The sequence below is a fragment of the Acipenser ruthenus genome, chromosome 43, assembly GCF_902713425.1.
Source record: "Acipenser ruthenus chromosome 43, fAciRut3.2 maternal haplotype, whole genome shotgun sequence".
Taxonomy (NCBI): domain Eukaryota; kingdom Metazoa; phylum Chordata; class Actinopteri; order Acipenseriformes; family Acipenseridae; genus Acipenser; species Acipenser ruthenus.
In genome coordinates this window covers 7762734-7787945 of record NC_081231.1, presented here as the reverse complement: position 1 = coordinate 7787945, position 25212 = coordinate 7762734, and the positions used below count along the sequence as shown (strand labels likewise).

The 25212-nt window shown below is 45.1% G+C and overlaps 1 protein-coding gene across 1 annotated transcript; it reads right to left on the bottom strand.

Moving 5' to 3' along the window:
* Nucleotides 1-11732: 11732 nt before the first annotated feature.
* Nucleotides 11733-16545, bottom strand: LOC131709397 (Fc receptor-like protein 2). The gene is made up of 4 exons (XM_059011935.1): nt 16510-16545; nt 14385-14420; nt 12899-13192; nt 11733-12191 (listed from the first exon to the last, which is right to left on the bottom strand). Exons 1-4 carry the CDS (start codon nt 16538-16540, stop codon nt 11932-11934), a joined length of 621 nt encoding a protein of 206 aa, XP_058867918.1. The 5' UTR covers nt 16541-16545; the 3' UTR covers nt 11733-11931.
* Between the last annotated feature and the right edge of the window lie 8667 nt (nt 16546-25212).

Below are 25212 nucleotides of genomic sequence, written 5' to 3'. Positions count from 1 at the left end.
GCAGATCCTGTGGGAGGGCAGTAACATCTGTGTCTATCACAAGCAGGAGCTAGACACTATCACCACGACCAGAAGGGCACAAACTCTTATCAAGGACTTTGTAATTCTGGACATCCGGACCCTCGGGACGGACAAGGCCTGCGTGGATTGGAGGATCGTCGGACTCCAGGACGTGAAGATGGAATAGCATCAAAAACTGGAACCGCTAGCTCCCAGGAGCGGGATTACGGGGCACCGCTAAGCCTTTTATTTATTTTGTCATACCAGCATTCCGTCCTTTTTAGCTGACATGACCGTTTTTGAACGATGCCCTGGTTTTATGTAGTCTTTTTGTTTCAGTTTTATGGACTTTTGTTTGATTTATTTTGAATGTTTTATTTGATTTTGTTTTGTTTTTTATGTATCTTAAAGATTTTTAATGTAAACTATTAAAAGTTACATTTTAAGTGTTTTAACATTTTAGAATTTTAACACACGGTTTAACACACTTTCCCTTTGGCCCTGTCTCTCTTAGTTTTATAGTTTATTGTTCTGTTTTATGTTCACCTTTGAACTTTTTTTTAAGAGAGCACTCCCCGGCCCTCATAAGCACTGTTTTTTTATAGATGGTTCTTTTTTTCCAGTCACTTTTAAAGCAGCACAGGTTTTATCATGTTGATTTTAATCTGTGTCTGTTTTAACCTTGTACAAAGCACGATTGTCTTGGTGTTTTTAAATGTATTTCAGATGCTTTTAAAACAAAATGTATGTCTGTATGCATGAATGTCATCTTTAAAAGAAATGTATAATGAATGAAAAAAGAATGGGTGTAAATGTAAAAAATGTAAAATCTCAATAAAAGAGTATCATCTGCTTCAAATAGTCTCTTCCATTGAACCCATGCAGGCAGAAATGCTACAATATTTTTCGACTTTAATAATTAAATTCTCATTGATGTCGATTTTGTTTTATTTCTGTGGTAGGTCTGATGTCTGCGTGAACAAGACACTGACAGTCTGACAGCCACTACCTTTGACCTTATTTCTGATTGGTCCATTGCGACGCGAACAGCGCGTAGCAAAATACAAATAAAACAGATGTATTTCTAGATTTGCTCGCTTCATTCATGCCGCTTGCTTCGCTTGTGTTGTGCATTACTCAGTTTAAATCAATAGTTTTCATTATGTTTGCTCGCGTCCGGTGTGCATAGCTCTTTCAACATGCAAGCCCACGCCCATTGACGTGTTTGATTTGGCATTGTATGTTGCAGAGCTGCGCTTACACTCCGACTTTTAAGAATGTGTTTGTTAACATTTATGTATTTAGATTTTTTTATTTACAGAACTGCTCCTTTAATCATAGTCACACCCCCCTTAGTGACTCTCCACGGCCCACCAGGGAGGCGTGCCTCCCAGTTTGAGCACCACTGCTCTAGGCTCTCTTTCTGCATTATTACAGCTTCTACACTACTCAGAGTATGAGAGTTACTCAGACCAGGAAGAGCTTTCATATCAGAAAACTTTGCTAGGACCTGTTACTTCAGCACCTGAGTTGTGTTGAGAACATTAACACAGCTGGAATAGACTCCAGTGTGAATGTATCTGTGAGACATTACAGACAGAGAAGAGGGTGAGGACTCTCTCTGTTAGAATGAACCTACCTCTCACTGACACCCGCACCTCTGCAGAGTCACATTAACACAGCTGGAATAGACTCCAGTGTGAATGTATCTGTGAGACATTACAGACAGAGAAGGGGGTGAGGACTCTCTCTGTTAGAATGAACCTACCTCTCACTGACACCCGCACCTCTGCAGAGTCACATTAACACAGCTGGAATAGACTCCAGTGTGAATGTATCTGTGAGATATTACAGACAGAGAAGGGTGTGAGGACTCTCTCTGTTAGAATGAACCTACCTCTCACTGACACCCGCACCTGTGCAGAGACACTAGAATAAGTGGAGGATTCCCACCTCCACTCCGCTCTGCACTTGTAGAACACCTCGTCACTCTTTGAAACACGAGCCACACTCAGCTCTGTGCCAGCCTGGGACTGTAACTCTTCATTATCCTTATAAAAGACAACCCTGGTAGCTGTATAACTCCAGACACGACACCTCAGAGTCAGAGAGTCTCCCTCAATCATAGGCTGGGGGGGAGTCTGCAGGATCACCCGTCCATCTGAAAAGACAGAAAGAGTTCAGATCAGCAGAGCTGAGAGACGGGTCAGGATTGAGGAGTCTGCAGGATCACCCGTCCATCTGAAAAGACAGAAAGAGTTCAGGTCAGCAGAGCTGAGAGACGGGTCAGGATTGAGGAGTCTGCAGGACCACTCCATTGATCTGAAAAGACAGAAAGAGTTCAGATCAGCAGGGCTGAGAGACAGGTCAGGATTGAGGAGTCTACAGGATCACCCGTCCATCTGAAAAGACAGAAAGAGTTCAGATCAGCAGAGCTGAGAGACGGGTCAGGATTGAGGAGTCTGCAGGATCACCCGTCCATCTGAAAAGACAGAAAGAGTTCAGATCAGCAGAGCTGAGAGACGGGTCAGGATTGAGGAGTCTGCAGGATCACCCATTGATCTGAAAAGACAGAAAGAGTTCAGATCAGCAGGGCTGAGAGACAGGTCAGGATTGAGGAGTCTGCAGGATCACCCGTTGATCTGAAAAGGCAGAAAGAGATCAGATCAGCAGGGCTGAGAGACGGTCAGGATTGAGGTGTCTGCAGGATCACCCATTGATCTGAAAAGACAGAAAGAGTTCAGATCAGCAGGGCTGAGAGACGGGTCATGATTGAGGAGTCTGCAGGATCACTCATTGATCTGAAAAGACAGAATGAGTTCAGATCAGCAGGGCTGAGAGACAGGTCAGGATTGAGGCGTCTGCAGGATCACCCATTGATCTGAAAAGACAGAAAGAGTTCAGATCAGCAGGGCTGAGAGACTGGTCAGGATTAAGGAGTCTGCAGGATCACCCATTGATCTGAAAAGACAGAAAGAGTTCAGATCAGCAGGGCTGAGAGACAGGTCAGGATTGAGGAGTCTGCAGGATCACCCATTGATCTGCAAAGACAGAAGGAGTTCAGATCAGCAGGGCTGAGAGACGGGTCAGGATTAAGGAGTCTGCAGGATCACCCATTGATCTGAAAAGACAGAAAGAGTTCAGATCAGCAGGGCTGAGAGACAGGTCAGGATTGAGGAGTCTGCAGGATCACCCGTCCATCTGAAAAGACAGAAAGAGTTCAGGTCAGCAGAGCTGAGAGACGGGTCAGGATTGAGGAGTCTGCAGGACCACTCCATTGATCTGAAAAGACAGAAAGAGTTCAGATCAGCAGGGCTGAGAGACAGGTCAGGATTGAGGAGTCTGCAGGATCACCCGTCCATCTGAAAAGACAGAAAGAGTTCAGATCAGCAGAGCTGAGAGACGGGTCAGGATTGAGGAGTCTGCAGGATCACCCGTCCATCTGAAAAGACAGAAAGAGTTCAGATCAGCAGAGCTGAGAGACGGGTCAGGATTGAGGAGTCTGCAGGATCACCCATTGATCTGAAAAGACAGAAAGAGTTCAGATCAGCAGGGCTGAGAGACAGGTCAGGATTGAGGAGTCTGCAGGATCACCCGTTGATCTGAAAAGGCAGAAAGAGATCAGATCAGCAGGGCTGAGAGACGGTCAGGATTGAGGTGTCTGCAGGATCACCCATTGATCTGAAAAGACAGAAAGAGTTCAGATCAGCAGGGCTGAGAGACGGGTCATGATTGAGGAGTCTGCAGGATCACTCATTGATCTGAAAAGACAGAATGAGTTCAGATCAGCAGGGCTGAGAGACAGGTCAGGATTGAGGCGTCTGCAGGATCACCCATTGATCTGAAAAGACAGAAAGAGTTCAGATCAGCAGGGCTGAGAGACTGGTCAGGATTAAGGAGTCTGCAGGATCACCCATTGATCTGAAAAGACAGAAAGAGTTCAGATCAGCAGGGCTGAGAGACAGGTCAGGATTGAGGAGTCTGCAGGATCACCCATTGATCTGCAAAGACAGAAGGAGTTCAGATCAGCAGGGCTGAGAGACGGGTCAGGATTAAGGAGTCTGCAGGATCACCCATTGATCTGAAAAGACAGAAAGAGTTCAGATCAGCAGGGCTGAGAGACAGGTCAGGATTGAGGAGTCTGCAGGATCACCCGTCCATCTGAAAAGACAGAAAGAGTTCAGATCAGCAGAGCTGAGAGACGGGTCAGGATTGAGGAGTCTGCAGGATCACCCGTCCATCTGAAAAGACAGAAAGTGTTCAGATCAGCAGAGCTGAGAGACGGGTCAGGATTGAGGAGTCTGCAGGATCACCCATTGATCTGAAAAGACAGAAATAGTTCAGATCAGCAGGGCTGAGAGACAGGTCAGGATTGAGGAGTCTGCAGGATCACCCGTCCATCTGAAAAGGCAGAAAGAGATCAGATCAGCAGGGCTGAGAGACGGTCAGGATTGAGGTGTCTGCAGGATCACCCATTGATCTGAAAAGACCGAAAGAGTTCAGATTAGCAGGGCTGAGAGACGGGTCATGATTGAGGAGTCTGCAGGATCACTCATTGATCTGAAAAGACAGAATGAGTTCAGATCAGCAGGGCTGAGAGACAGGTCAGGATTGAGGCGTCTGCAGGATCACCCATTGATCTGAAAAGACAGAAAGAGTTCAGATCAGCAGGGCTGAGAGACTGGTCAGGATTAAGGAGTCTGCAGGATCACCCATTGATCTGAAAAGACAGAAAGAGTTCAGATCAGCAGGGCTGAGAGACAGGTCAGGATTGAGGAGTCTGCAGGATCACCCATTGATCTGAAAAGACAGAAATAGTTCAGATCAGCAGGGCTGAGAGACGGGTCAGGATTGAGGAGTCTGCAGGATCACCCATTGATCTGCAAAGACAGAAGGAGTTCAGATCAGCAGGGCTGAGAGACGGGTCAGGATTAAGGAGTCTGCAGGATCACCCATTGATCTGAAAAGGCAGAAAGAGTTCAGATCAGCAGGGCTGAGAGACAGGTCAGGATTGAGGAGTCTGCAGGATCACCCATTGATCTGAAAAGACAGAAAGAGTTCAGATCAGCAGGGCTGAGAGGCGGGTCAGGATTGAGGAGTCTGCAGTTTTACATACATGTTTGTAATGCTTTATTTTATCTCATCATGTTCCCTATTATGAGCTTGTGACGAGGTACACCCCTCCCTTGTGTGTATTTTGGTTTATTTTGTATTATTTTCTCTGTTATTGTGTTATGGTTTAAAAGGTATTGCTTGGGTTATGTAGCACAGGTGATTTCATGTATTATTGTTGATTTAAATGTGGTCTGGCAGAGCCATTGTTAGCAGCTCATCTCTGACAAACAGCTCATGAGAATGCACGCTCAGTGATTATTGTCAAATTGACTGTCGGCCATGCAAGTTAAAAACTCTCATGCAGAATGTGCCCGTCTCCAGATGGATTAATTTATTACTAAACTGGAGAGGGTCACATGTGTAAAAACCTGCAGCTTTGGCTGAATGGTGGGGGGTGTTCAGAGGTGGAGCGTAAAGTATGAACTGAAAATATAAACAGCTGCTACTCGTGCTGGCTTTACACCAGTGTGATACGTGTTTCTTTCAGTGTTGGCGTCTGTCTCTTTGTTTTGGCCATTGTGTCGTTTTGTTTTCTGTACAGTGTTTGTTTAACTATTTTATTTAATAAATACACGCACCAGCGCTTCATTCGCAGTGCTGCGTCCATTCTCTTCCTGGTCTGACGTCACCACCAAGGCATCTGTGACCAGGGGCACTGGAACTAGGGGTGTGGCAGTGTCACAAAGACGGCCGGAGTGGGTGGCGTCAGACCAGAAGCAGGAAATAAATAAACAGAGAGATGGGGTTTTGGTAAAGCTGAGCGCGTGATTGCGCTCAGCATTTAATAATTAAACAGAACAGAACAGAAAATAAAAGGTTTGAAACACAAAACACGGGCACAAAACAGGACATAGCACTGGTAGCCAAAATAAAGAGACAAACAAAACGGACAGACACTAACAAACAGGGACGAACAAACACGGTGAGAAACACTACTTATTATTCTTGTTGTAATTATTTTTACCTCCTCTCTCTCTCTCTCCCGTTCTTTCGCCCTGAACACCCAACCCTGAGTGAAAGAAACGTGCATCTATATATACTGTTGTGCTGGGATTCAATTACTAATTAATTATTCACTTGAATCCCAGCACGTGAATTAATTCTGTGCAACCCTGTGCTCACATATTACATTTAACCAGCACGTGAAGTGATTTGTGCCCTCCTCGTGCCTAAATAGACCTGTTTATATCCCGTGTACCAATCTATACACCAACATTAACACACACACGTAACATACAACATATAACACACAAATGCACACAGGGGCGGGGCACATTGCCACATATACCCCCCCTTGTGCGCAGCACACATGGCCTCAACGGCCACCTCCCCCCTTAAAAACCCAGCAGTCCAGGACAAAGTCTCGGGCTGGGAAGGGAGGCTTCCAGGGGCCCACAGGTGGCAATGTTGCCAGTAGCCAGGCTGCTACTGGCCATGCTGTCAGCAGACGTGCTGACAGCTCCCAGACTGACTCCTTCAGTCGGGGCAGTCCTGGCAGCGGAAAGGCTGCTTGGGGGATGGTCTCCTGACCTCCCCTCTTCTTCGTAGCCGGCAGCTCCCTCTTCCGGGGCTCCAGCCACAGTCTCTTCTGCAGCACAAGTGCTGCAGTGGGAGCAGGTCTCCGGACCTCCCCCACGATCTCCGGCAGCGAAACTGCTGCAGTGGGAGCAGGTCTCCGGACCTCCCCCACGATCTCCGGCAGCGAAACTGCTGCTGGGGTTGGTGGTCTCCAGACCTCCTCCCCCTTCTTCGTGGCCGACAGCTCCCCTTTCTGGGGCTCCGGCCACCGTACTCCCTGTGGTGGAGGTACGGAAAGCAGAGACAGCTCCTGCTGTTCTGCTTCTGGCAGTGGCGGAGGCAGAGGCAGATCCTGCTCCTCTGCTCCTGGAAGTGGTGGTGGCGGAGGCAGAGGCAGCTCCTGCTCCTCTGCTCCTAGTGGAGGAAGCGGTGGAGGTGGCGGAGGCAGAGGCAGCTCCTGCTGCTCTGCTCCTTCCGGTGGAAGTGGTGGAGGCAGAGGCAGCTCCGGCTGCTCTGCTCCTGCCGGTGTAGGTGGGAGCAGCGTGTAATCTCCTGCCGATGGAGGTGGGAGCAGCGTGTAGTTTCCCCCTTTTCCAGGGGACTGGTGCTGCTCTGCCTCTCTTGCAGGGAACTGGTGTGGCTCCGCCTTTGACGGGGAAACCAGCAGGCATTCTCCCTCTGCTGGTGGAGGTGGAACCAGCAGGCATTCTCCCTCTGCTGGCAGCTTGGGTCCTAGGGCTGTGAAAGCCTCGACTTCCCTCCCTTTTGGGCTGTGGACGCACCGACTCCTCCCTTTTGGGCTGTGGACGCACCGACTCCTCCCTTTTGGGCTGTGGACGCACCGACTCCCCCCTCTTGGGCTGTGGACGTTCGGGCTCCTCCCACTCAGGCGTAGGACGTTCGGGCTCCTCCCACTCAGGCGTAGGACGTTCGGGCTCCTCCCGCTCGGGCTGTGGACGCTCTGGCTCCTCCCGCTTGGGCTGTGGACGCTCTGGCTCCTCCCGCTAGGGCTGTGGACGCAAAACCAGCAGGCATTCTTCCTCTGCTGGTGGACCTGCTACCTGGGCTGCTTTTCCACTTATAATTGCCTCCAGGTAGCTGAGGACCAACCCCACACCTTCCTCCCAGGTGCTCACGGTCTGTTCCCTCTCGTAAGCCTCCCATCGTTCCCTATCCATAAACCGCAGGAACCGGACGACTACTGGTATAGACTGGGCCTCCAGCCCAGCATTTTCCAGCATCCAGTCCCGCACTTTGATGGCGTCTTCTGCCATTTTTTTTTCTCTTTTTTTTCAATCCAAAAATGCTATTCCTGCTCTGGCCTGAGTCCTGGAGGCGCTGTAGATCCCACGCAGGACACCACGTGTCACAAAGACGGCCGGAGTGGGTGGCGTCAGACCAGAAGCAGGAAATAAATAAACAGAGAGATGGGGTTTTGGTAAAGCTGAGCGCGTGATTGCGCTCAGCATTTAATAATTAAACAGAACAGAACAGAAAATTAAAGGTTTGAAACACAAAACACGGGCACAAAACAGGACACGGCACTGGTAGCCAAATTAAAGAGACAAACAAAACGGACAGACACTAACAAACAGGGACGAACAAACACGGTGAGAAACACTACTTATTATTCTTGTTGTAATTATTTTTACCTCCTCTCTCTCTCTCTCCCGTTCTTTCGCCCTGAACACCCAACCCTGAGTGAAAGAAACGTGCATCTATATATACTGTTGTGCTGGGATTCAATTACTAATTAATTATTCACTTGAATCCCAGCACGTGAATTAATTCTGTGCAACCCTGTGCTCACATATTACATTTAACCAGCACGTGAAGTGATTTGTGCCCTCCTCGTGCCTAAATAGACCTGTTTATATCCCGTGTACCAATCTATACACCAACATTAACACACACACGTAACATACAACATATAACACACAAATGCACACAGGGGCGGGGCACATTGCCACATATACCCCCCCTTGTGCGCAGCACACATGGCCTCAACGGCCACCTCCCCCCTTAAAAACCCAGCAGTCCAGGACAAAGTCTCGGGCTGGGAAGGGAGGCTTCCAGGGGCCCACAGGTGGCAATGTTGCCAGTAGCCAGGCTGCTACTGGCCATGCTGTCAGCAGACGTGCTGACAGCTCCCAGACTGACTCCTTCAGTCGGGGCAGTCCTGGCAGCGGAAAGGCTGCTTGGGGGATGGTCTCCTGACCTCCCCTCTTCTTCGTAGCCGGCAGCTCCCTCTTCCGGGGCTCCAGCCACAGTCTCTTCTGCAGCACAAGTGCTGCAGTGGGAGCAGGTCTCCGGACCTCCCCCACGATCTCCGGCAGCGAAACTGCTGCAGTGGGAGCAGGTCTCCGGACCTCCCCCACGATCTCCGGCAGCGAAACTGCTGCTGGGGTTGGTGGTCTCCAGACCTCCTCCCCCTTCTTCGTGGCCGACAGCTCCCCTTTCTGGGGCTCCGGCCACCGTACTCCCTGTGGTGGAGGTACGGAAAGCAGAGACAGCTCCTGCTGTTCTGCTTCTGGCAGTGGCGGAGGCAGAGGCAGATCCTGCTCCTCTGCTCCTGGAAGTGGTGGTGGCGGAGGCAGAGGCAGCTCCTGCTCCTCTGCTCCTAGTGGAGGAAGCGGTGGAGGTGGCGGAGGCAGAGGCAGCTCCTGCTGCTCTGCTCCTTCCGGTGGAAGTGGTGGAGGCAGAGGCAGCTCCGGCTGCTCTGCTCCTGCCGGTGTAGGTGGGAGCAGCGTGTAATCTCCTGCCGATGGAGGTGGGAGCAGCGTGTAGTTTCCCCCTTTTCCAGGGGACTGGTGCTGCTCTGCCTCTCTTGCAGGGAACTGGTGTGGCTCCGCCTTTGACGGGGAAACCAGCAGGCATTCTCCCTCTGCTGGTGGAGGTGGAACCAGCAGGCATTCTCCCTCTGCTGGCAGCTTGGGTCCTAGGGCTGTGAAAGCCTCGACTTCCCTCCCTTTTGGGCTGTGGACGCACCGACTCCTCCCTTTTGGGCTGTGGACGCACCGACTCCTCCCTTTTGGGCTGTGGACGCACCGACTCCCCCCTCTTGGGCTGTGGACGTTCGGGCTCCTCCCACTCAGGCGTAGGACGTTCGGGCTCCTCCCACTCAGGCGTAGGACGTTCGGGCTCCTCCCGCTCGGGCTGTGGACGCTCTGGCTCCTCCCGCTTGGGCTGTGGACGCTCTGGCTCCTCCCGCTAGGGCTGTGGACGCAAAACCAGCAGGCATTCTTCCTCTGCTGGTGGACCTGCTACCTGGGCTGCTTTTCCACTTATAATTGCCTCCAGGTAGCTGAGGACCAACCCCACACCTTCCTCCCAGGTGCTCACGGTCTGTTCCCTCTCGTAAGCCTCCCATCGTTCCCTATCCATAAACCGCAGGAACCGGACGACTACTGGTATAGACTGGGCCTCCAGCCCAGCATTTTCCAGCATCCAGTCCCGCACTTTGATGGCGTCTTCTGCCATTTTTTTTTCTCTTTTTTTTTCAATCCAAAAATGCTATTCCTGCTCTGGCCTGAGTCCTGGAGGCGCTGTAGATCCCACGCAGGACACCACGTGTCACAAAGACGGCCGGAGTGGGTGGCGTCAGACCAGAAGCAGGAAATAAATAAACAGAGAGATGGGGTTTTGGTAAAGCTGAGCGCGTGATTGCGCTCAGCATTTAATAATTAAACAGAACAGAACAGAAAATTAAAGGTTTGAAACACAAAACACGGGCACAAAACAGGACACGGCACTGGTAGCCAAATTAAAGAGACAAACAAAACGGACAGACACTAACAAACAGGGACGAACAAACACGGTGAGAAACACTACTTATTATTCTTGTTGTAATTATTTTTACCTCCTCTCTCTCTCTCTCCCGTTCTTTCGCCCTGAACACCCAACCCTGAGTGAAAGAAACGTGCATCTATATATACTGTTGTGCTGGGATTCAATTACTAATTAATTATTCACTTGAATCCCAGCACGTGAATTAATTCTGTGCAACCCCGTGCTCACATATTACATTTAACCAGCACGTGAAGTGATTTGTGCCCTCCTCGTGCCTAAATACAAATCTACCTTTTTTAAATACACGTGAAACACAGACCCGTTTATATCCCGTGTACCAATCCATACACCAACATTAACACACACACGTAACATACAACATATAACACACAAATGCACACAGGGGTGGGGCACATTGCCACAGGCAGCGAATGAAATTGTGCCTCTTTTAAATATTTACAGACAAGATATTACTCAGTATATACTGTATTTAGTTTTATATGCATTACATAAACTTTAAAATATAAGCATAAAATATATGTATTTGTAATACTATTATATTATGTACGATAACGTATTACAAATAATATTAACAAAGTTTGTTTCTGAACACAAAAATCATGTAATAAATTGCTCACAAACAATTATGGATTTGCAGCATCATCATTAATGTTCTGAACCCTCCTTCCTTGTGAACTGTGACACACAATACAGTCACAATACATAGTATAGTTGTGAATACACTAGCGGAGCTGCATCTGAACAAACTCAAAGTAAAGGCAGCGCTTCGTGTTTCTATTAGTTTTGTGTGTGATTTACCCAAGCGCTCTGTTTCCTAGTTAAGGGAATTACAAGTATCTGGGAGATCCTGTTGTTCATGATTATTAGGCTGTTATCTTGTTTATATTAAGTGATGAAATGGTTGAATCGATTGTATAGAAATGTGCCGTTCTCCTCCTGATGACGCTGTGACGGGAGCCCCGCGCCTAGATATACGTGCGCTGGATTGTTATTAGTTTTGGTGTTTGTCATTGGTTTGTTTTGTAAATATTGTATAGTGTTTGTTTATATGCGGGCTGGTGACAGCCGTCTGCTATTTAGTATTGTCTGGTTTGGTTTGGCAGGGAGGTGGTTAAATTCCTCCCTGCCAATGTTTTCTTATTCATTTTTATATAAAGTTATTGTTTAAAACGTATTCCAGACCCCTGGTGTCTTGTTTTGACCTCTCACTTCCACTGCATTGTTGCTCCATTAACCGGGTTTCTAAAGGTGGAGCAGCAAACACACTCGCGAGGTTACTCCAGTGCAGAACCACCACGCTGCGATACTGCTCTTACACAGCTGCTACTTGAAAACAGCAATGTGAGCAGCAACAATTCAGAGACCAGAGACAGCTTTACTCAAATCAGCAAGCCGGTCAGTAGCTTACAATACCCTCTCAGCCAATCCGAGTGCAGGAGTATTCAACAGGGTCTGAATATTATCTAGAATTTTACTTACATGACACAGTTAGGTTGACAGCATTACTGCGCTCCTGTCCTGATGCAGACTCACACTGTGGTAATGCTGAGAGTAACTGATAGGGCAGCTGTCCCCATATCTACTCCTGTATTGATCACTGCACCTTTCCTCTTCATGTCCATCTCTGTACTGTTTAAACCTCCAGTCAGCAGAGCCCCCCTCCACCTCACAGCTCAGGATGACTGTCTCTCCTGTGAATATCTGTGACCAGGCAGGCTGCAGGGTCAGGACAGCCTGAGGATGACCCTCTGAAAAAGAGAACAGGAAAGGATTAGGACACATTCCCCTACAATTAGTTAGGAGAGAGATTCCAGCCCCCCAGCAGCATCTCTGCAGTGATACAGTAGGAATAGCAGCAGTGTGACCCATTGCAGGCTCTACTTGTGATACAGTAGGAATAGCAGCAGTGTGACCCATTGCAGGCTCTACTTGTGATACAGTAGGAATAGCAGCAGTGTGACCCATTGCAGGCTCTACTTGTGATACAGTAGGAATAGCAGCAGTGTGACCCATTGCAGGCTCTACTTGTGATACAGTAGGAATAGCAGCAGTGTGATCCATTGCAGGCTCTACTTGTGATACAGTAGGAATAGCAGCAGTTTGACCCATTGCAGGCTCTACTTGTGTGTTTTGAGTGAAAGGAATTCACGAGGAATCTCTCTCAATATGATAATGGAAGTCTCTGGTTAAAATTTCCAATCGGGCAGCAATTAGTCCAATTTACTGTAGCAGGATTATTCCTGTTAAACTTTTTTTTGTAAATATTTTTAATGATTCAGTAATACTGTTTAAGATAAGTGGGAACATTACTGTTCTTAAAAGGCATCTAGATATTCTGTCTCTAACAGTGTTCTATCACTCAGTATAGATTAATAGACACATTATATTGCTTACAGTGTATAATCGGTCTGTATTGAGGGCATTGCTCTGTATTCAGCTGGGTTAATAAACTCACCAGACACAGTTACTGTCACTTTATCACTGAGCTGTGAGTAGAGTGGTTGATCTCCTCTTTGTCCTCGACAGCAGTACTGGCCCTGGTCAGATACAGCAGCTGCAGTGATTGTGTAGCTGTCACCAGTTATACTGCGTCCAGCAGTCTGGAGCACTGGAGTGTCCTCACTGTCTTTGTACCAGAGATATTTCCAGCCAGCAGAACCCCCCTCAACCCCACACCTCAGAGTGACTGTCTCCCCGGTGAATATCTCTGGGAATGGAGGCTCCAGGGTGAGTGTAGTCTGGGGCAGCTCTGTAGAAACAGAGAAGATGACAGAATTAGGATCTCTATTGCAGAGAGAGAGAGAGAGAGAGAGAGAGAGAGAGAGAGAGAGAGAGAGAGAGAGAGAGAGAATTAGAGAGAGAGAGAGAGAGACAGTTAGAGTGCAGTATCAACCAGCATATGACATTTCAACAGAAGGGTGAAATTACTGACAAATACTGTATAAAAAATACAAATGGTTAGAAATGCTGATTATATTCTGTAAATATATGAAATATTCTGATATTTCAATTCATTGTAGCTGAACTGCAGTATCAAGTGGCAACTGAGTCACCACCAGGGGGCAGCACTGCACTCACTACCCTGTGAGAGGGATTCGTTTTTAAATATCTAATATGACAGACCACAGTCAATCCGGATTTCAATGTGCATTTCTGTCATTTCTGACTGAAGCAGACAACAAATGAATACTAACCAGCGTTTTTAACCCTGTCTTCTTATTACCTTTACTGACATTATCACAGGTCTCTCTTTTATTGTGATGGGATGTTTGGCTCCTCCCCTGTTTTTTACATTAATGTGAGTTCAACCACAACACATGAAGTACAGGAAGTAGTAGAAACATTATCTGTCGTGATGTCTTTGAAATATCTGCATGTTCCAAACTGAAGTCTAAGAGACTAGAAACAATACAAGCTCTTCTACAAAAGAACATGAGAAAATCACTGCCTGTCTGGTCACTGGAAACACTAACAATTGTTCTTACTCATTTAAACTGAGTTACATTCATTACTGTGTTGTTTCAAATGGATGTATTCGTCAAGAAGCACTTATGTAGTTGAATTGGTCAGCAGTCAGCCAATGTAATATTCTCCTCAAAGCGTTCCAGCAATTCCACACACAGCCTCTAGGTGGAGCACAGTATGGTACTGTAATGGTGTTTGATGGAGTCATTAATTGTTTTATTTAACCAAGTTAAATTGTTATATTGGACAGAAGAAAAGGAAAGCTGATTTCAGAAAAGTGTTTTTTATAGATGATTAGGAAGCAGGATGAGAATCTTTACCAGTCTCTTCACTTTGTGACTGCATTGCCACAGCCTATTTTCAACACACACACCTAACATGAAAAGTGTCATTTCTCAAACCAGCTTCATGCTTTTCAACCATGAATTGTAAATCCTGTTTTTAAACTGTGTTCACATTGTAAGCTGTTCTCTTACCTTCATACTGTCTGGAGCAGCTCACTACAGTCAGCACTGAAAAACACAAAAGAGACAGTCAGGGACTAGACCCTTATAAAAGCACCACAGTCATGTTGCTGTTTCCAATGCTTTTACCATTGTTATACCGTGCTCATCAGTTATAGGTGCCTGCCATACATACATGTAACATGTGCTAACATAGGGAGAAGTAAGAGACAGCGCCATCTAGTGATCGCACACTTTTGATCAGGTTTCCTTCTCTTGTTTTGTTAGTAACACACTGCTGTGCACTACTTGCTGCTGGTGTATATAATAATATAAAGACACTCTAATCTAGCCTATATTAAATATGTATATGACAGGCAGCTCCTGAACTCATAGTCAAAGCACCTTAACACAGACTTACCAAATAATACAAACACAAGATTTGAGTCATTTCAATAAGAACCCTGTGAATGATTGTAAAGGTGAGGGAAGAGTAAAAACAAAGCAAGACAATGTCACATGATAATAATCCTTCATTAACTTGGACACACGCATGGGGTTTAGGAAACTGACAGATCTGTAGCTGTAGTTCAGTATTCATACTGATTCCAGTGTTCATAGTGAAGAGAAGAAAGCAGACTTGAGTTGTGAATTCAGTTCAATAATGGGTGTGATCAGTGTAACAGGGAGAAGGCGGGGCACACACTGCCAACCTACAATCACCAGGTAATGAAATTTAAAAAAAATACTTTGATCATAGAAAACAGACCTTTCCTCTTCTGGGAACGAGCCATTACTAATGTAAAGTTTGTATTTCACCTCCTAGCAGAGCTAAATGTGAACGAGCCATTACTAATGTAAAGTTTGTATTTCACCTCCCAGCAGAGCTAAATGTGAACGAGCCATTACTAATGTAAAGTTTGTATTTCACCTCCTAGCAGAGCTAAATGTGAACGAGCCATTACTAATGTAAAGTTTGTATTTCACCTCCCAGCAGTGCTAAATGTGAACGAGCCATTACTAATGTAAAGTTTGTATTTCACCTCCCAGCAGAGCTAAATGTGAACGAGCCATTACTAATGTAAAGTTTGTATTTCACCTCCTAGCAGAGCTAAATGTGAACGAGCCATTACTAATGTAAAGTTTGTAATTCACCTCCCAGCAGTGCTGAATGTTTGTTTAACTCCCCCTCCCCACATTGTTTGTGTGGCCTGTGAAGCAAATATCAAATTCAGTGTATATTTCTTAAATAGAATGTGACACATGCTGCTAAAGCTGATAACATCCTGGTAAATAAAGAAATAACACTGAATAAATCAAGCGCTCGTGTGCTCGCTTCCTGTGCTCAGTTTAACACCTTGTTCCAACAGGAAGTGTCAGTGAGCTGCTGCAGCTACAGTTCAGACCAGGTCAAAGGGCCTCAGCAGCATCAGCATACATCACTGTGAGAGGACTTTCTGTACCACTATTTTAAATATATATATATATATATAAAATGAATAAAATACAAGCCCGCTGGTTTCCAGGTTCTTCTCATTGATCAATGTAGTAATCCTGCACATGCATGTTTTTATTCTTTAGCACACTTCCCTGTCCTGTACCATGTGGTATCCTGCAGTTCCATACTTCCATTTGATTTACTTACATTGACTAGCTTTTCAACACTTTACTACACTTTTACCATGAAACTCTTCCCTGCTTCACCATGCATGCAGTGTGTTTCACAATACTCTCTGTCATTTACCTGGCTTGCACACTCTGCTTTTACCATGAAACTCTTCCCTGCTTCACCATGCATACAGTGTGTTTTACAATACTCTCTGTCATTTACCTGGCTTGCACACTCTGCTTTTACCATGAAACACTTCCCTGCTTCACCATGCGTACAGTGTGTTTCACAATACTCTCTGTCATTTACCTGGCTTGCACACTCTGCTTTTACCATGAAACTCTTCCCTGCTTTACCATGCATACAGTGTGTTTCACAATACTCTATTTCATTTACCTGGCTTGCACACTCTGCTTTTATCATGACATTCCCACAAGACACCACCTCAAAATAGAATTTAAATTACGATCGAATCTTTCACTCTAACTGTCCCCAAACCAGATGGATAATCAGCAGCATGTTTAATAAAGCACCAGCAATAATACTTACATATCAGTGCAGCGACTTCACAAGCCTGCATTCTGTCTGGAGACACTTTCAGAAAGATGAGCTCAGAGTAGAATCTGTAGACATACAGGTTCCTCCCACTGTGCCTATCTCTGATTCTGTCATCTGACTGAATATAACTACGTGATCTCATTGCGGGGAATATTACATTTTACACTTTGCATCTAACAACTTCTTCGTTATTTAAGAAGTTAAAACTTCCATAGCCCCTCACCATGACACACTACTCTATTATTATTTATTTCTTAGCAGACGCCCTTATCCAACAATTGTTAAAATATCACATTATTTTTTACACACACATATATATATATATATATATATATATATATATATATTTTTACATACAATTACCCATTTGTACAGTTGGGTTTTTACTGGAGCAATCTAGGTAAAGTACCTTGCTCAAGGGTACAGCAGCAGTGTCCCCACCGGGGATTGAACCCATGACCCTCCGGTCAAGAGTCCAGAGCCCTAACCACTACTCCACACTGCTGCCCTAACACATAAATCGTGAAATCTGTGATAACTGTGAAAAGAATACAGTCTTACCTATGAGTAAGTGTACCTTTCAATTTCAGGGTGCTCCCATTGCACCTACTCTGTGGATGCATGGAGATGCACTATAAAGAAATCATTGCAATACTAGATTAGTAACACACACCTACTAGAGACACACATCTACATGAACTAGACAAACCCTCACAGTGACACACTGTAACATAAACACTCACACTGCACCTGCTCTGTGGATGCATGGAGATGCACTATAAAGAAATCATTGCAATACTAGATTAGAAACACACATCTAATAGAGACACACATCTGCATGAACTAGACAAACCCTCACAGTGACACACTGTAACATAAACACTCACACTGCACCTGCTGTGTGGATGCATGGAGATGCACTATAAAGAAATCATTGCAATACTAGATTAGTAACACACATCTACTAGAGACACACATCTACATGAACTAGACAAACCCTCACAGTGACACGCTGTAACATAAACACTCACACTGCACCTGCTCTGTGGATACATGGAGATGCACTATAAAGAAATCATTGCAATACTAGATTAGTAACACACATCTACTAGAGACATACATCTACATGAACTAGACAAACCCTCACAGTGACACACTGTAACATAAACACTCACACTGCACCTGCTCTGTGGATACATGGAGATGCACTATAAAGAAATCATTGCAATACTAGATTAGTAACACACATCTACTAGAGACATACATCTACATGAACTAGACAAACCCTCACAGTGACACACTGTAACATAAACACTCACACTGCACCTGCTCTGTGGATACATGGAGATGCACTATAAAGAAATCATTGCAATACTAGATTAGTAACATACGTCCTCAGCCATAGTTGTAAAATCAAGACAAGTCTGATCAGTCTGACCTGCATCCAGTGAATGTGCACAATGTGAATGTGACAGACAGACATCTCTTCATATTCCCAGATTCTGGTTCTCTCAATACACTAAAGAACACCCTCACCAAGTGTCACCACAACTGCACTTCAAGATACAGTGCCTTGCGAAAGTATTCGGCCCCTTGAACTTTGCGACCTTTTGCCACATTTCAGGCTTCAAACACAAAGATATGAAACTGTAATTTTTTGTGAAGAATCAACAACAAGTGGGACACAATCATGAAGTGGAACGAAATTTATTGGATATTTCAAACTTTTTTAACAAATAAAAAACTGAAAAATTGGGCGTGCAAAATTATTCAGCCCCCTTAAGTTAATACTTTGTAGCGCCACCTTTTGCTGCGATTACAGCTGTAAGTCGCTTGGGGTATGTCTCTATCAGTTTTGCACATCGAGAGACTGAAATTTTTGCCCATTCCTCCTTGCAAAACAGCTCGAGCTCAGTGAGGTTGGATGGAGAGCATTTGTGAACAGCAGTTTTCAGTTCTTTCCACAGATTCTCGATTGGATTCAGGTCTGGACTTTGACTTGGCCATTCTAACACCTGGATATGTTTATTTGTGAACTATTCCATTGTAGATTTTGCTTTATGTTTTGGATCATTGTCTTGTTGGAAGACAAATCTCCGTCCCAGTCTCAGGTCTTTTGCAGACTCCATCAGGTTTTCTTCCAGAATGGTCCTGTATTTGGCTCCATCCATCTTCCCATCAATTTTAACCATCTTCCCTGTCCCTGCTGAAGAAAAGCAGGCCCAAACCATGATGCTGCCACCACCATGTTTGACAGTGGGGATGGTGTGTTCAGGGTGATGAGCTGTGTTGCTTTTACGCCAAACATAACGTTTTGCATTGTTGCCAAAAAGTTCGATTTTGGTTTCATCTGACCAGAGCACCTTCTTCCACATGTTTGGTGTGTCTCCCAGGTGGCTTGTGGCAAACTGTAAACGACACTTTTTATGGATATCTTTAAGAAATGGCTTTCTTCTTGCCACTCTTCCATAAAGGCCAGATTTGTGCAGTATACGACTGATTGTTGTCCTATGGACAGAGTCTCCCACCTCAGCTGTAGATCTCTGCAGTTCATCCAGAGTGATCATGGGCCTCTTGGCTGCATCTCTGATCAGTCTTCTCCTTGTATGAGCTGAAAGTTTAGAGGGACGGCCAGGTCTTGGTAGATTTGCAGTGGTCTGATACTCCTTCCATTTCAATATTATCGCTTGCACAGTGCTCCTTGGGATGTTTAAAGCTTGGGAAATCTTTTTGTATCCAAATCCGGCTTTAAACTTCTCCACAACAGTATCTCGGACCTGCCTGGTGTGTTCCTTGTTCTTCATGATGCTCTCTGCGCTTTAAACGGACCTCTGAGACTATCACAGTGCAGGTGCATTTATACGGAGACTTGATTACACACAGGTGGATTCTATTTATCATCATTAGTCATTTAGGTCAACATTGGATCATTCAGAGATCCTCACTGAACTTCTGGAGAGAGTTTGCTGCACTGAAAGTAAAGGGGCTGAATAATTTTGCACGCCCAATTTTTCAGTTTTTTATTTGTTAAAAAAGTTTGAAATATCCAATAAATTTCGTTCCACTTCATGATTGTGTCCCACTTGTTGTTGATTCTTCACAAAAAATTACAGTTTCATATCTTTATGTTTGAAGCCTGAAATGTGGCAAAAGGTCGCAAAGTTCAAGGGGGCCGAATACTTTCGCAAGGCACTGTAGAAATGTGAATATGAACCAGGTAAAATCTCTATTAACAAAACTAATAGGGACCAGGGGGTGTTCAGATGATCAAATTGTTCAGATAACTGAATTAAAACTGTGAAATTGTTTATATGACTCCCAATAAAATATATGATACTGCTTTATCTTTAAATACATATTGTACAGTACTGAACTGTACTGTAAATATCTGAGGCTGAGGGCTGAATACCACATTTCAATGACGACAGGGCAGAAGAGCACAGCACACAACAAGACAGGTTAACAAGGGGCTGCTTGGATAACAGAGGGGTTCAGATCATCAAGGTTTAGATGAGGATGTGCATCCCCAGCAGGGATAATACATGTTAAAGAATGAACAGGGGTAGGGCCAGATAGAAGAGCCTGAAAAGAGCATCACTGCTGTGCTTGTGCTGACAGACACAAGTCATCTTGACACTGGAGAGGGGACAGTACTTACAGGGACAGTTAAACAAAGGCCATCCCGACATTGAAACTTCCTCATTATGCAAAGGCCCTGATACTAAAATAAACATTCAGTTTATATTTCTACACTTTTATTTTGGTGCTCATGAAGCTGCTGGGTTGGTATCACTGGAGGTTTTTAATCCAGAGAGCTGGGATAGCATGAGCAGTGGTAATGTGAGCTACCTGTGAGCTCCCTCACTCTGCCACTGGAACCATGTCTCACTGCCCAGCCAGTCTGTGACATCTCTTTTGGAGGCTGCCTGCAATGATGCACGAGGCAGGGGCGGCTTCAGGCTGGATTGAAGTGACTGTTTGTCCAGGGGGTCCCCCTCTGTCCCAGCAGGGAGTCTCCCTCAGAGGGGTGAGGCTCTACAGTGGCTGAGCCTTTGAGGAGGGGTGGCAAGAGCCCCCAGAGCAGAGACACACAGAACACCACACTTGTAGGTTTGCATTCAGCAGGAGAATAGTTAGAGTGAAACCCTGCTTCAATGTTACCCTCAGATTTTCACATGAATTGTTTTTCATTATACCACAGCTTTATAACAGATCTTTGTTTAATTATTTTCTAAGGAGCAGAGCAGACCTCGTCATCTAAAGATGATTGAGGGCATGTTTGGTATCAAGCTGCTCAGCTCAATCTCCCCTTTTCAGAATCCCCTCTTGGCAGTTTAACAGGGGGTGCAGGGCTGCATTCCAGTATTCAGGCTCAATTTAAACCCTGCCTGCCTTCACTTCCTCTCACTAACCACAGACACGTATTTCCTTCTCAAAAATGAACACAGAGCTGACTGACTGCAGAAAAGGAGAAGTGTGTTCTATTTTTAAGATGACCTCTGCAGTGAACAGCACTGTGAGGTCCACTTTGTATCTATAATACAGATCTATCTAGAGATCAATCTACAGTAAACTCTGTATTTACATACACACCTTACTTTTGCTGGGCAAAATAAAACTGCTGTATGATTATAATGTATTTTAAATTTAAAGGAGGAATGTACATTATCAACCAATGCAGTCTAAACTGTACAGTGTAAAAGCTGAACAGTGTTTTGGTGCCACCTACTGGATACATTGAAGCATTGCAAATTTGACGTTTGTAACTTTTGAAGGGCTACAAGCTAACGCCGCTCAAATAGAATATCGGTGTTATTAATGAAACCTGAGAGATGTCTCGTCATGTTTTAATAATAAACGCTTTCTGCAATGCACACATTCTGTAGGCTGCTTATTCACCTTCACTCGTGTTGCTTCTCCTGAATGAATACACTTGGTACAGACCGGGGACAACAACTACAGACCCAAATACAGCTTTACAGAAAGTACTGTTGGGAGCAGTAATATAAATGCAGAGTATTGTATGAGAATATTTACCTTTGTTTCCAATCCTCGCAGTCATAAGCAGTTAAACTACTAAAACATTTTAAAAATACTGTAACTGGACTGTTTAATACAAACCTCTCACTCTCTGACATATATGATCGGATTTCATTATTCATTCAATACATTTAGTTTATTAACCTGCTCTGTCACTCCACTGGGTAGTTATTCATATAATAAAAAGCATTTCATTCAAAGAGCTTTAGTTTTCTAACGCCTCTCAGGTTTTTCTTGTGGAATGGGACGCTTTTTAATCACAATAAGACACCTCAGGACATCTTTTCAAAGCTTTTACCCCAGTCTTTAATTAACTCCTATTTATTTTAAAGAGGTAAACCACCTGTTCATTTTACAAAACTAGAACCACACAGCTGAGTAATACACTGTATTTCAAGCCCTCTTCAGCGCTCTCAGTGTGTTTAGTTTTTCATGTTGTAACATTAACATGATGTTTTGTTCTTTTTAAATCAATAGCAGTTAATTAAAGCCTGGAGGAAGCGCTTTGATAACGCGTCCCCTCGAGTCTCACAGAGCAGCGCACTCCTTGGCGTGTCTCATTGCTGGTGACTCTTCTGCTGCTGTGGACGCGGCTCTGTTGCCTGGTTTAGTTCGCAGCGCAGTCTGAGGAAGAGTCTAAATCTGTGCCGCTGGACAGCAGGGAGGAATACTGTCCTGGATAAAGAATAGGACACAAGAATACAGTTTAAGAGAAACTAAATAAAAGCATGGGGTAGAAATAGCAGAGGTTACTGCCTGGAAGTTTACTCGTAAAGAATGACCTTTCTGCGACCCTGTGCTGTATTTACCAAAAACAAGTTCACACGCCCTGAACCTCCAAGACTAGCGAAGAGAAAGCGATGAAACTGCGAGCATGCCTGCGCCATTGTGGATCTGTTTGTGACAACGACGCTCAACTTGAATTAACCTGATATACTTCTAAAAAACATTATCAGGGGTATCGCGTTAGTGTTTGAACATCTCATTCAGAAGAAGAGGACGGGAAATATCAATATAATTACACGAAACACAGATTATATATCTGCGTGAAACTCGCAGCATCGACGCTGCTGCCGCCTGATAGAGAAAGGACTATACCAACTCCGGCATGGGGGAGGGGTTACCTGAATTCAAATTGTATTCACTGGGGAAAATATAGAGCTACAAACAGCTCGATTATGATGTTAAAATTGAAAGTCATATTCATTTTTTATTAAAAGATCCCCGGTATCACAATTCCCTTTGCGGTTCATATTAGTTGAATTGTTAAACCGCGCTGATCGGTTTGTATTTTGTGATTGGTATATTCCTGGTTCTGTGGGAGACAGACCCGTTCAGACACTGAGGGAGAGCAGAGAGGAGGTGAGAGAGTCTGCATGGAGCTCTACAATGTGTTTATAAACTACAGAGCGCTGTTATATTGTATTATTTTGAAAGGTCCGGGTTGTAGTGTGGTAGGAGCGCGTTGTTTTACCCGTTCAGACACTGAGGGAGAGCAGAGAGGAGGTGAGAGAGTCTGCATGGAGCTCTACAATGTGTTTATAAACTACAGAGCGCTGTTATATTGTATTATTTTGAAAGGTCCGGGTTGTAGTGTGGTAGGAGCGCGTTGTTTTATCCGTTCAGACACTGAGGGAGAGCAGAGAGGAGGTGAGAGAGTCTGCATGGAGCTCTACAATGTGTTTATAAACTACAGAGCGCTGTTATATTGTATTATTTTGAAAGGTCCGGGTTGTAGTGTGGTAGGAGCGCGTTGTTTTATCCGTTCAGACACTGAGGGAGAGCAGAGAGGAGGTGAGAGAGTCTGCATGGAGCTCTACAATGTGTTTATAAACTACAGAGCGCTGTTATATTGTATTATTTTGAAAGGTCCGGGTTGTAGTGTGGTAGGAGCGCGTTGTTTTATCCGTTCAGACACTGAGGGAGAGCAGAGAGGAGGTGAGAGAGTCTGCATGGAGCTCTACAATGTGTTTATAAACTACAGAGCGCTGTTATATTGTATTATTTTGAAAGGTCCGGGTTGTAGTGTGGTAGGAGCGCGTTGTTTTATCCGTTCAGACACTGAGGGAGAGCAGAGAGGAGGTGAGAGAGTCTGCATGGAGCTCTACAATGTGTTTATAAACTACAGAGCGCTGTTATATTGTATTATTTTGAAAGGTCCGGGTTGTAGTGTGGTAGGAGCGCGTTGTTTTATCCGTTCAGACACTGAGGGAGAGCAGAGAGGAGGTGAGAGAGTCTGCATGGAGCTCTACAATGTGTTTATAAACTACAGAGCGCTGTTATATTGTATTATTTTGAAAGGTCCGGGTTGTAGTGTGGTAGGAGCGCGTTGTTTTATCCGTTCAGACACTGAGGGAGAGCAGAGAGGAGGTGAGAGAGTCTGCATGGAGCTCTACAATGTGTTTATAAACTACAGAGCGCTGTTATATTGTATTATTTTGAAAGGTCCGGGTTGTAGTGTGGTAGGAGCGCGTTGTTTTACCCGTTCAGACACTGAGGGAGAGCAGAGAGGAGGTGAGAGAGTCTGCATGGAGCTCTACAATGTGTTTATAAACTACAGAGCGCTGTTATATTGTATTATTTTGAAAGGTCCGGGTTGTAGTGTGGTAGGAGCGCGTTGTTTTATCCGTTCAGACACTGAGGGAGAGCAAAGAGGAGGTAAGAGAGTCTGCATGGAGCTCTACAATGTGTTTATAAACTACAGAGCGCTGTTATATTGTATTATTTTGAAAGGTCCGGGTTGTAGTGTGGTAGGAGCGCGTTGTTTTATCCGTTCAGACACTGAGGGAGAGCAGAGAGGAGGTGAGAGAGTCTGCATGGAGCTCTACAATGTGTTTATAAACTACAGAGCGCTGTTATATTGTATTATTTTGAAAGGTCCGGGTTGTAGTGTGGCAGGAGCGCGTTTTTTTATCCGTTCAGACACTGAGGGAGAGCAGAGAGGAGGTGAGAGAGTCTGCATGGAGCTCTACAATGTGTTTATAAACTACAGAGCGCTGTTATATTGTATTATTTTGAAAGGTCCGGGTTGTAGTGTGGTAGGAGCGCGTTGTTTTATCCGTTCAGACACTGAGGGAGAGCAGAGAGGAGGTGAGAGAGTCTGCATGGAGCTCTACAATGTGTTTATAAACTACAGAGCGCTGTTATATTGTATTATTTTGAAAGGTCCGGGTTGTAGTGTGGTAGGAGCGCGTTGTTTTATCCGTTCAGACACTGAGGGAGAGCAGAGAGGAGGTGAGAGAGTCTGCATGGAGCTCTACAATGTGTTTATAAACTACAGAGCGCTGTTATATTGTATTATTTTGAAAGGTCCGGGTTGTAGTGTGGTAGGAGCGCGTTGTTTTATCCGTTCAGACACTGAGGGAGAGCAGAGAGGAGGTAAGAGAGTCTGCATGGAGCTCTACAATGTGTTTATAAACTACAGAGCGCTGTTATATTGTATTATTTTGAAAGGTCCGGGTTGTAGTGTGGTAGGAGCGCGTTGTTTTATCCGTTCAGACACTGAGGGAGAGCAGAGAGGAGGTGAGAGAGTCTGCATGGAGCTCTACAATGTGTTTATAAACTACAGAGCGCTGTTATATTGTATTATTTTGAAAGGTCCGGGTTGTAGTGTGGCAGGAGCGCGTTGTTTTATCCGTTCAGACACTGAGGGAG

Coding starts and splice junctions, on each gene's coding strand:
- LOC131709397 (XM_059011935.1), bottom strand. CDS start 16,540: ATGCAGGCTTGTGAAGTCGCTGCACTGATAT. Junction 14,421..16,509: donor TGAAGTCGCTGCACTGATAT/GTAAGTATTATT, acceptor TGTGTTTTTCAG/TGCTGACTGTAGTGAGCTGC. Junction 12,192..12,898: donor AGTGACAGTAACTGTGTCTG/GTGAGTTTATTA, acceptor TCTCTTTTTCAG/AGGGTCATCCTCAGGCTGTC.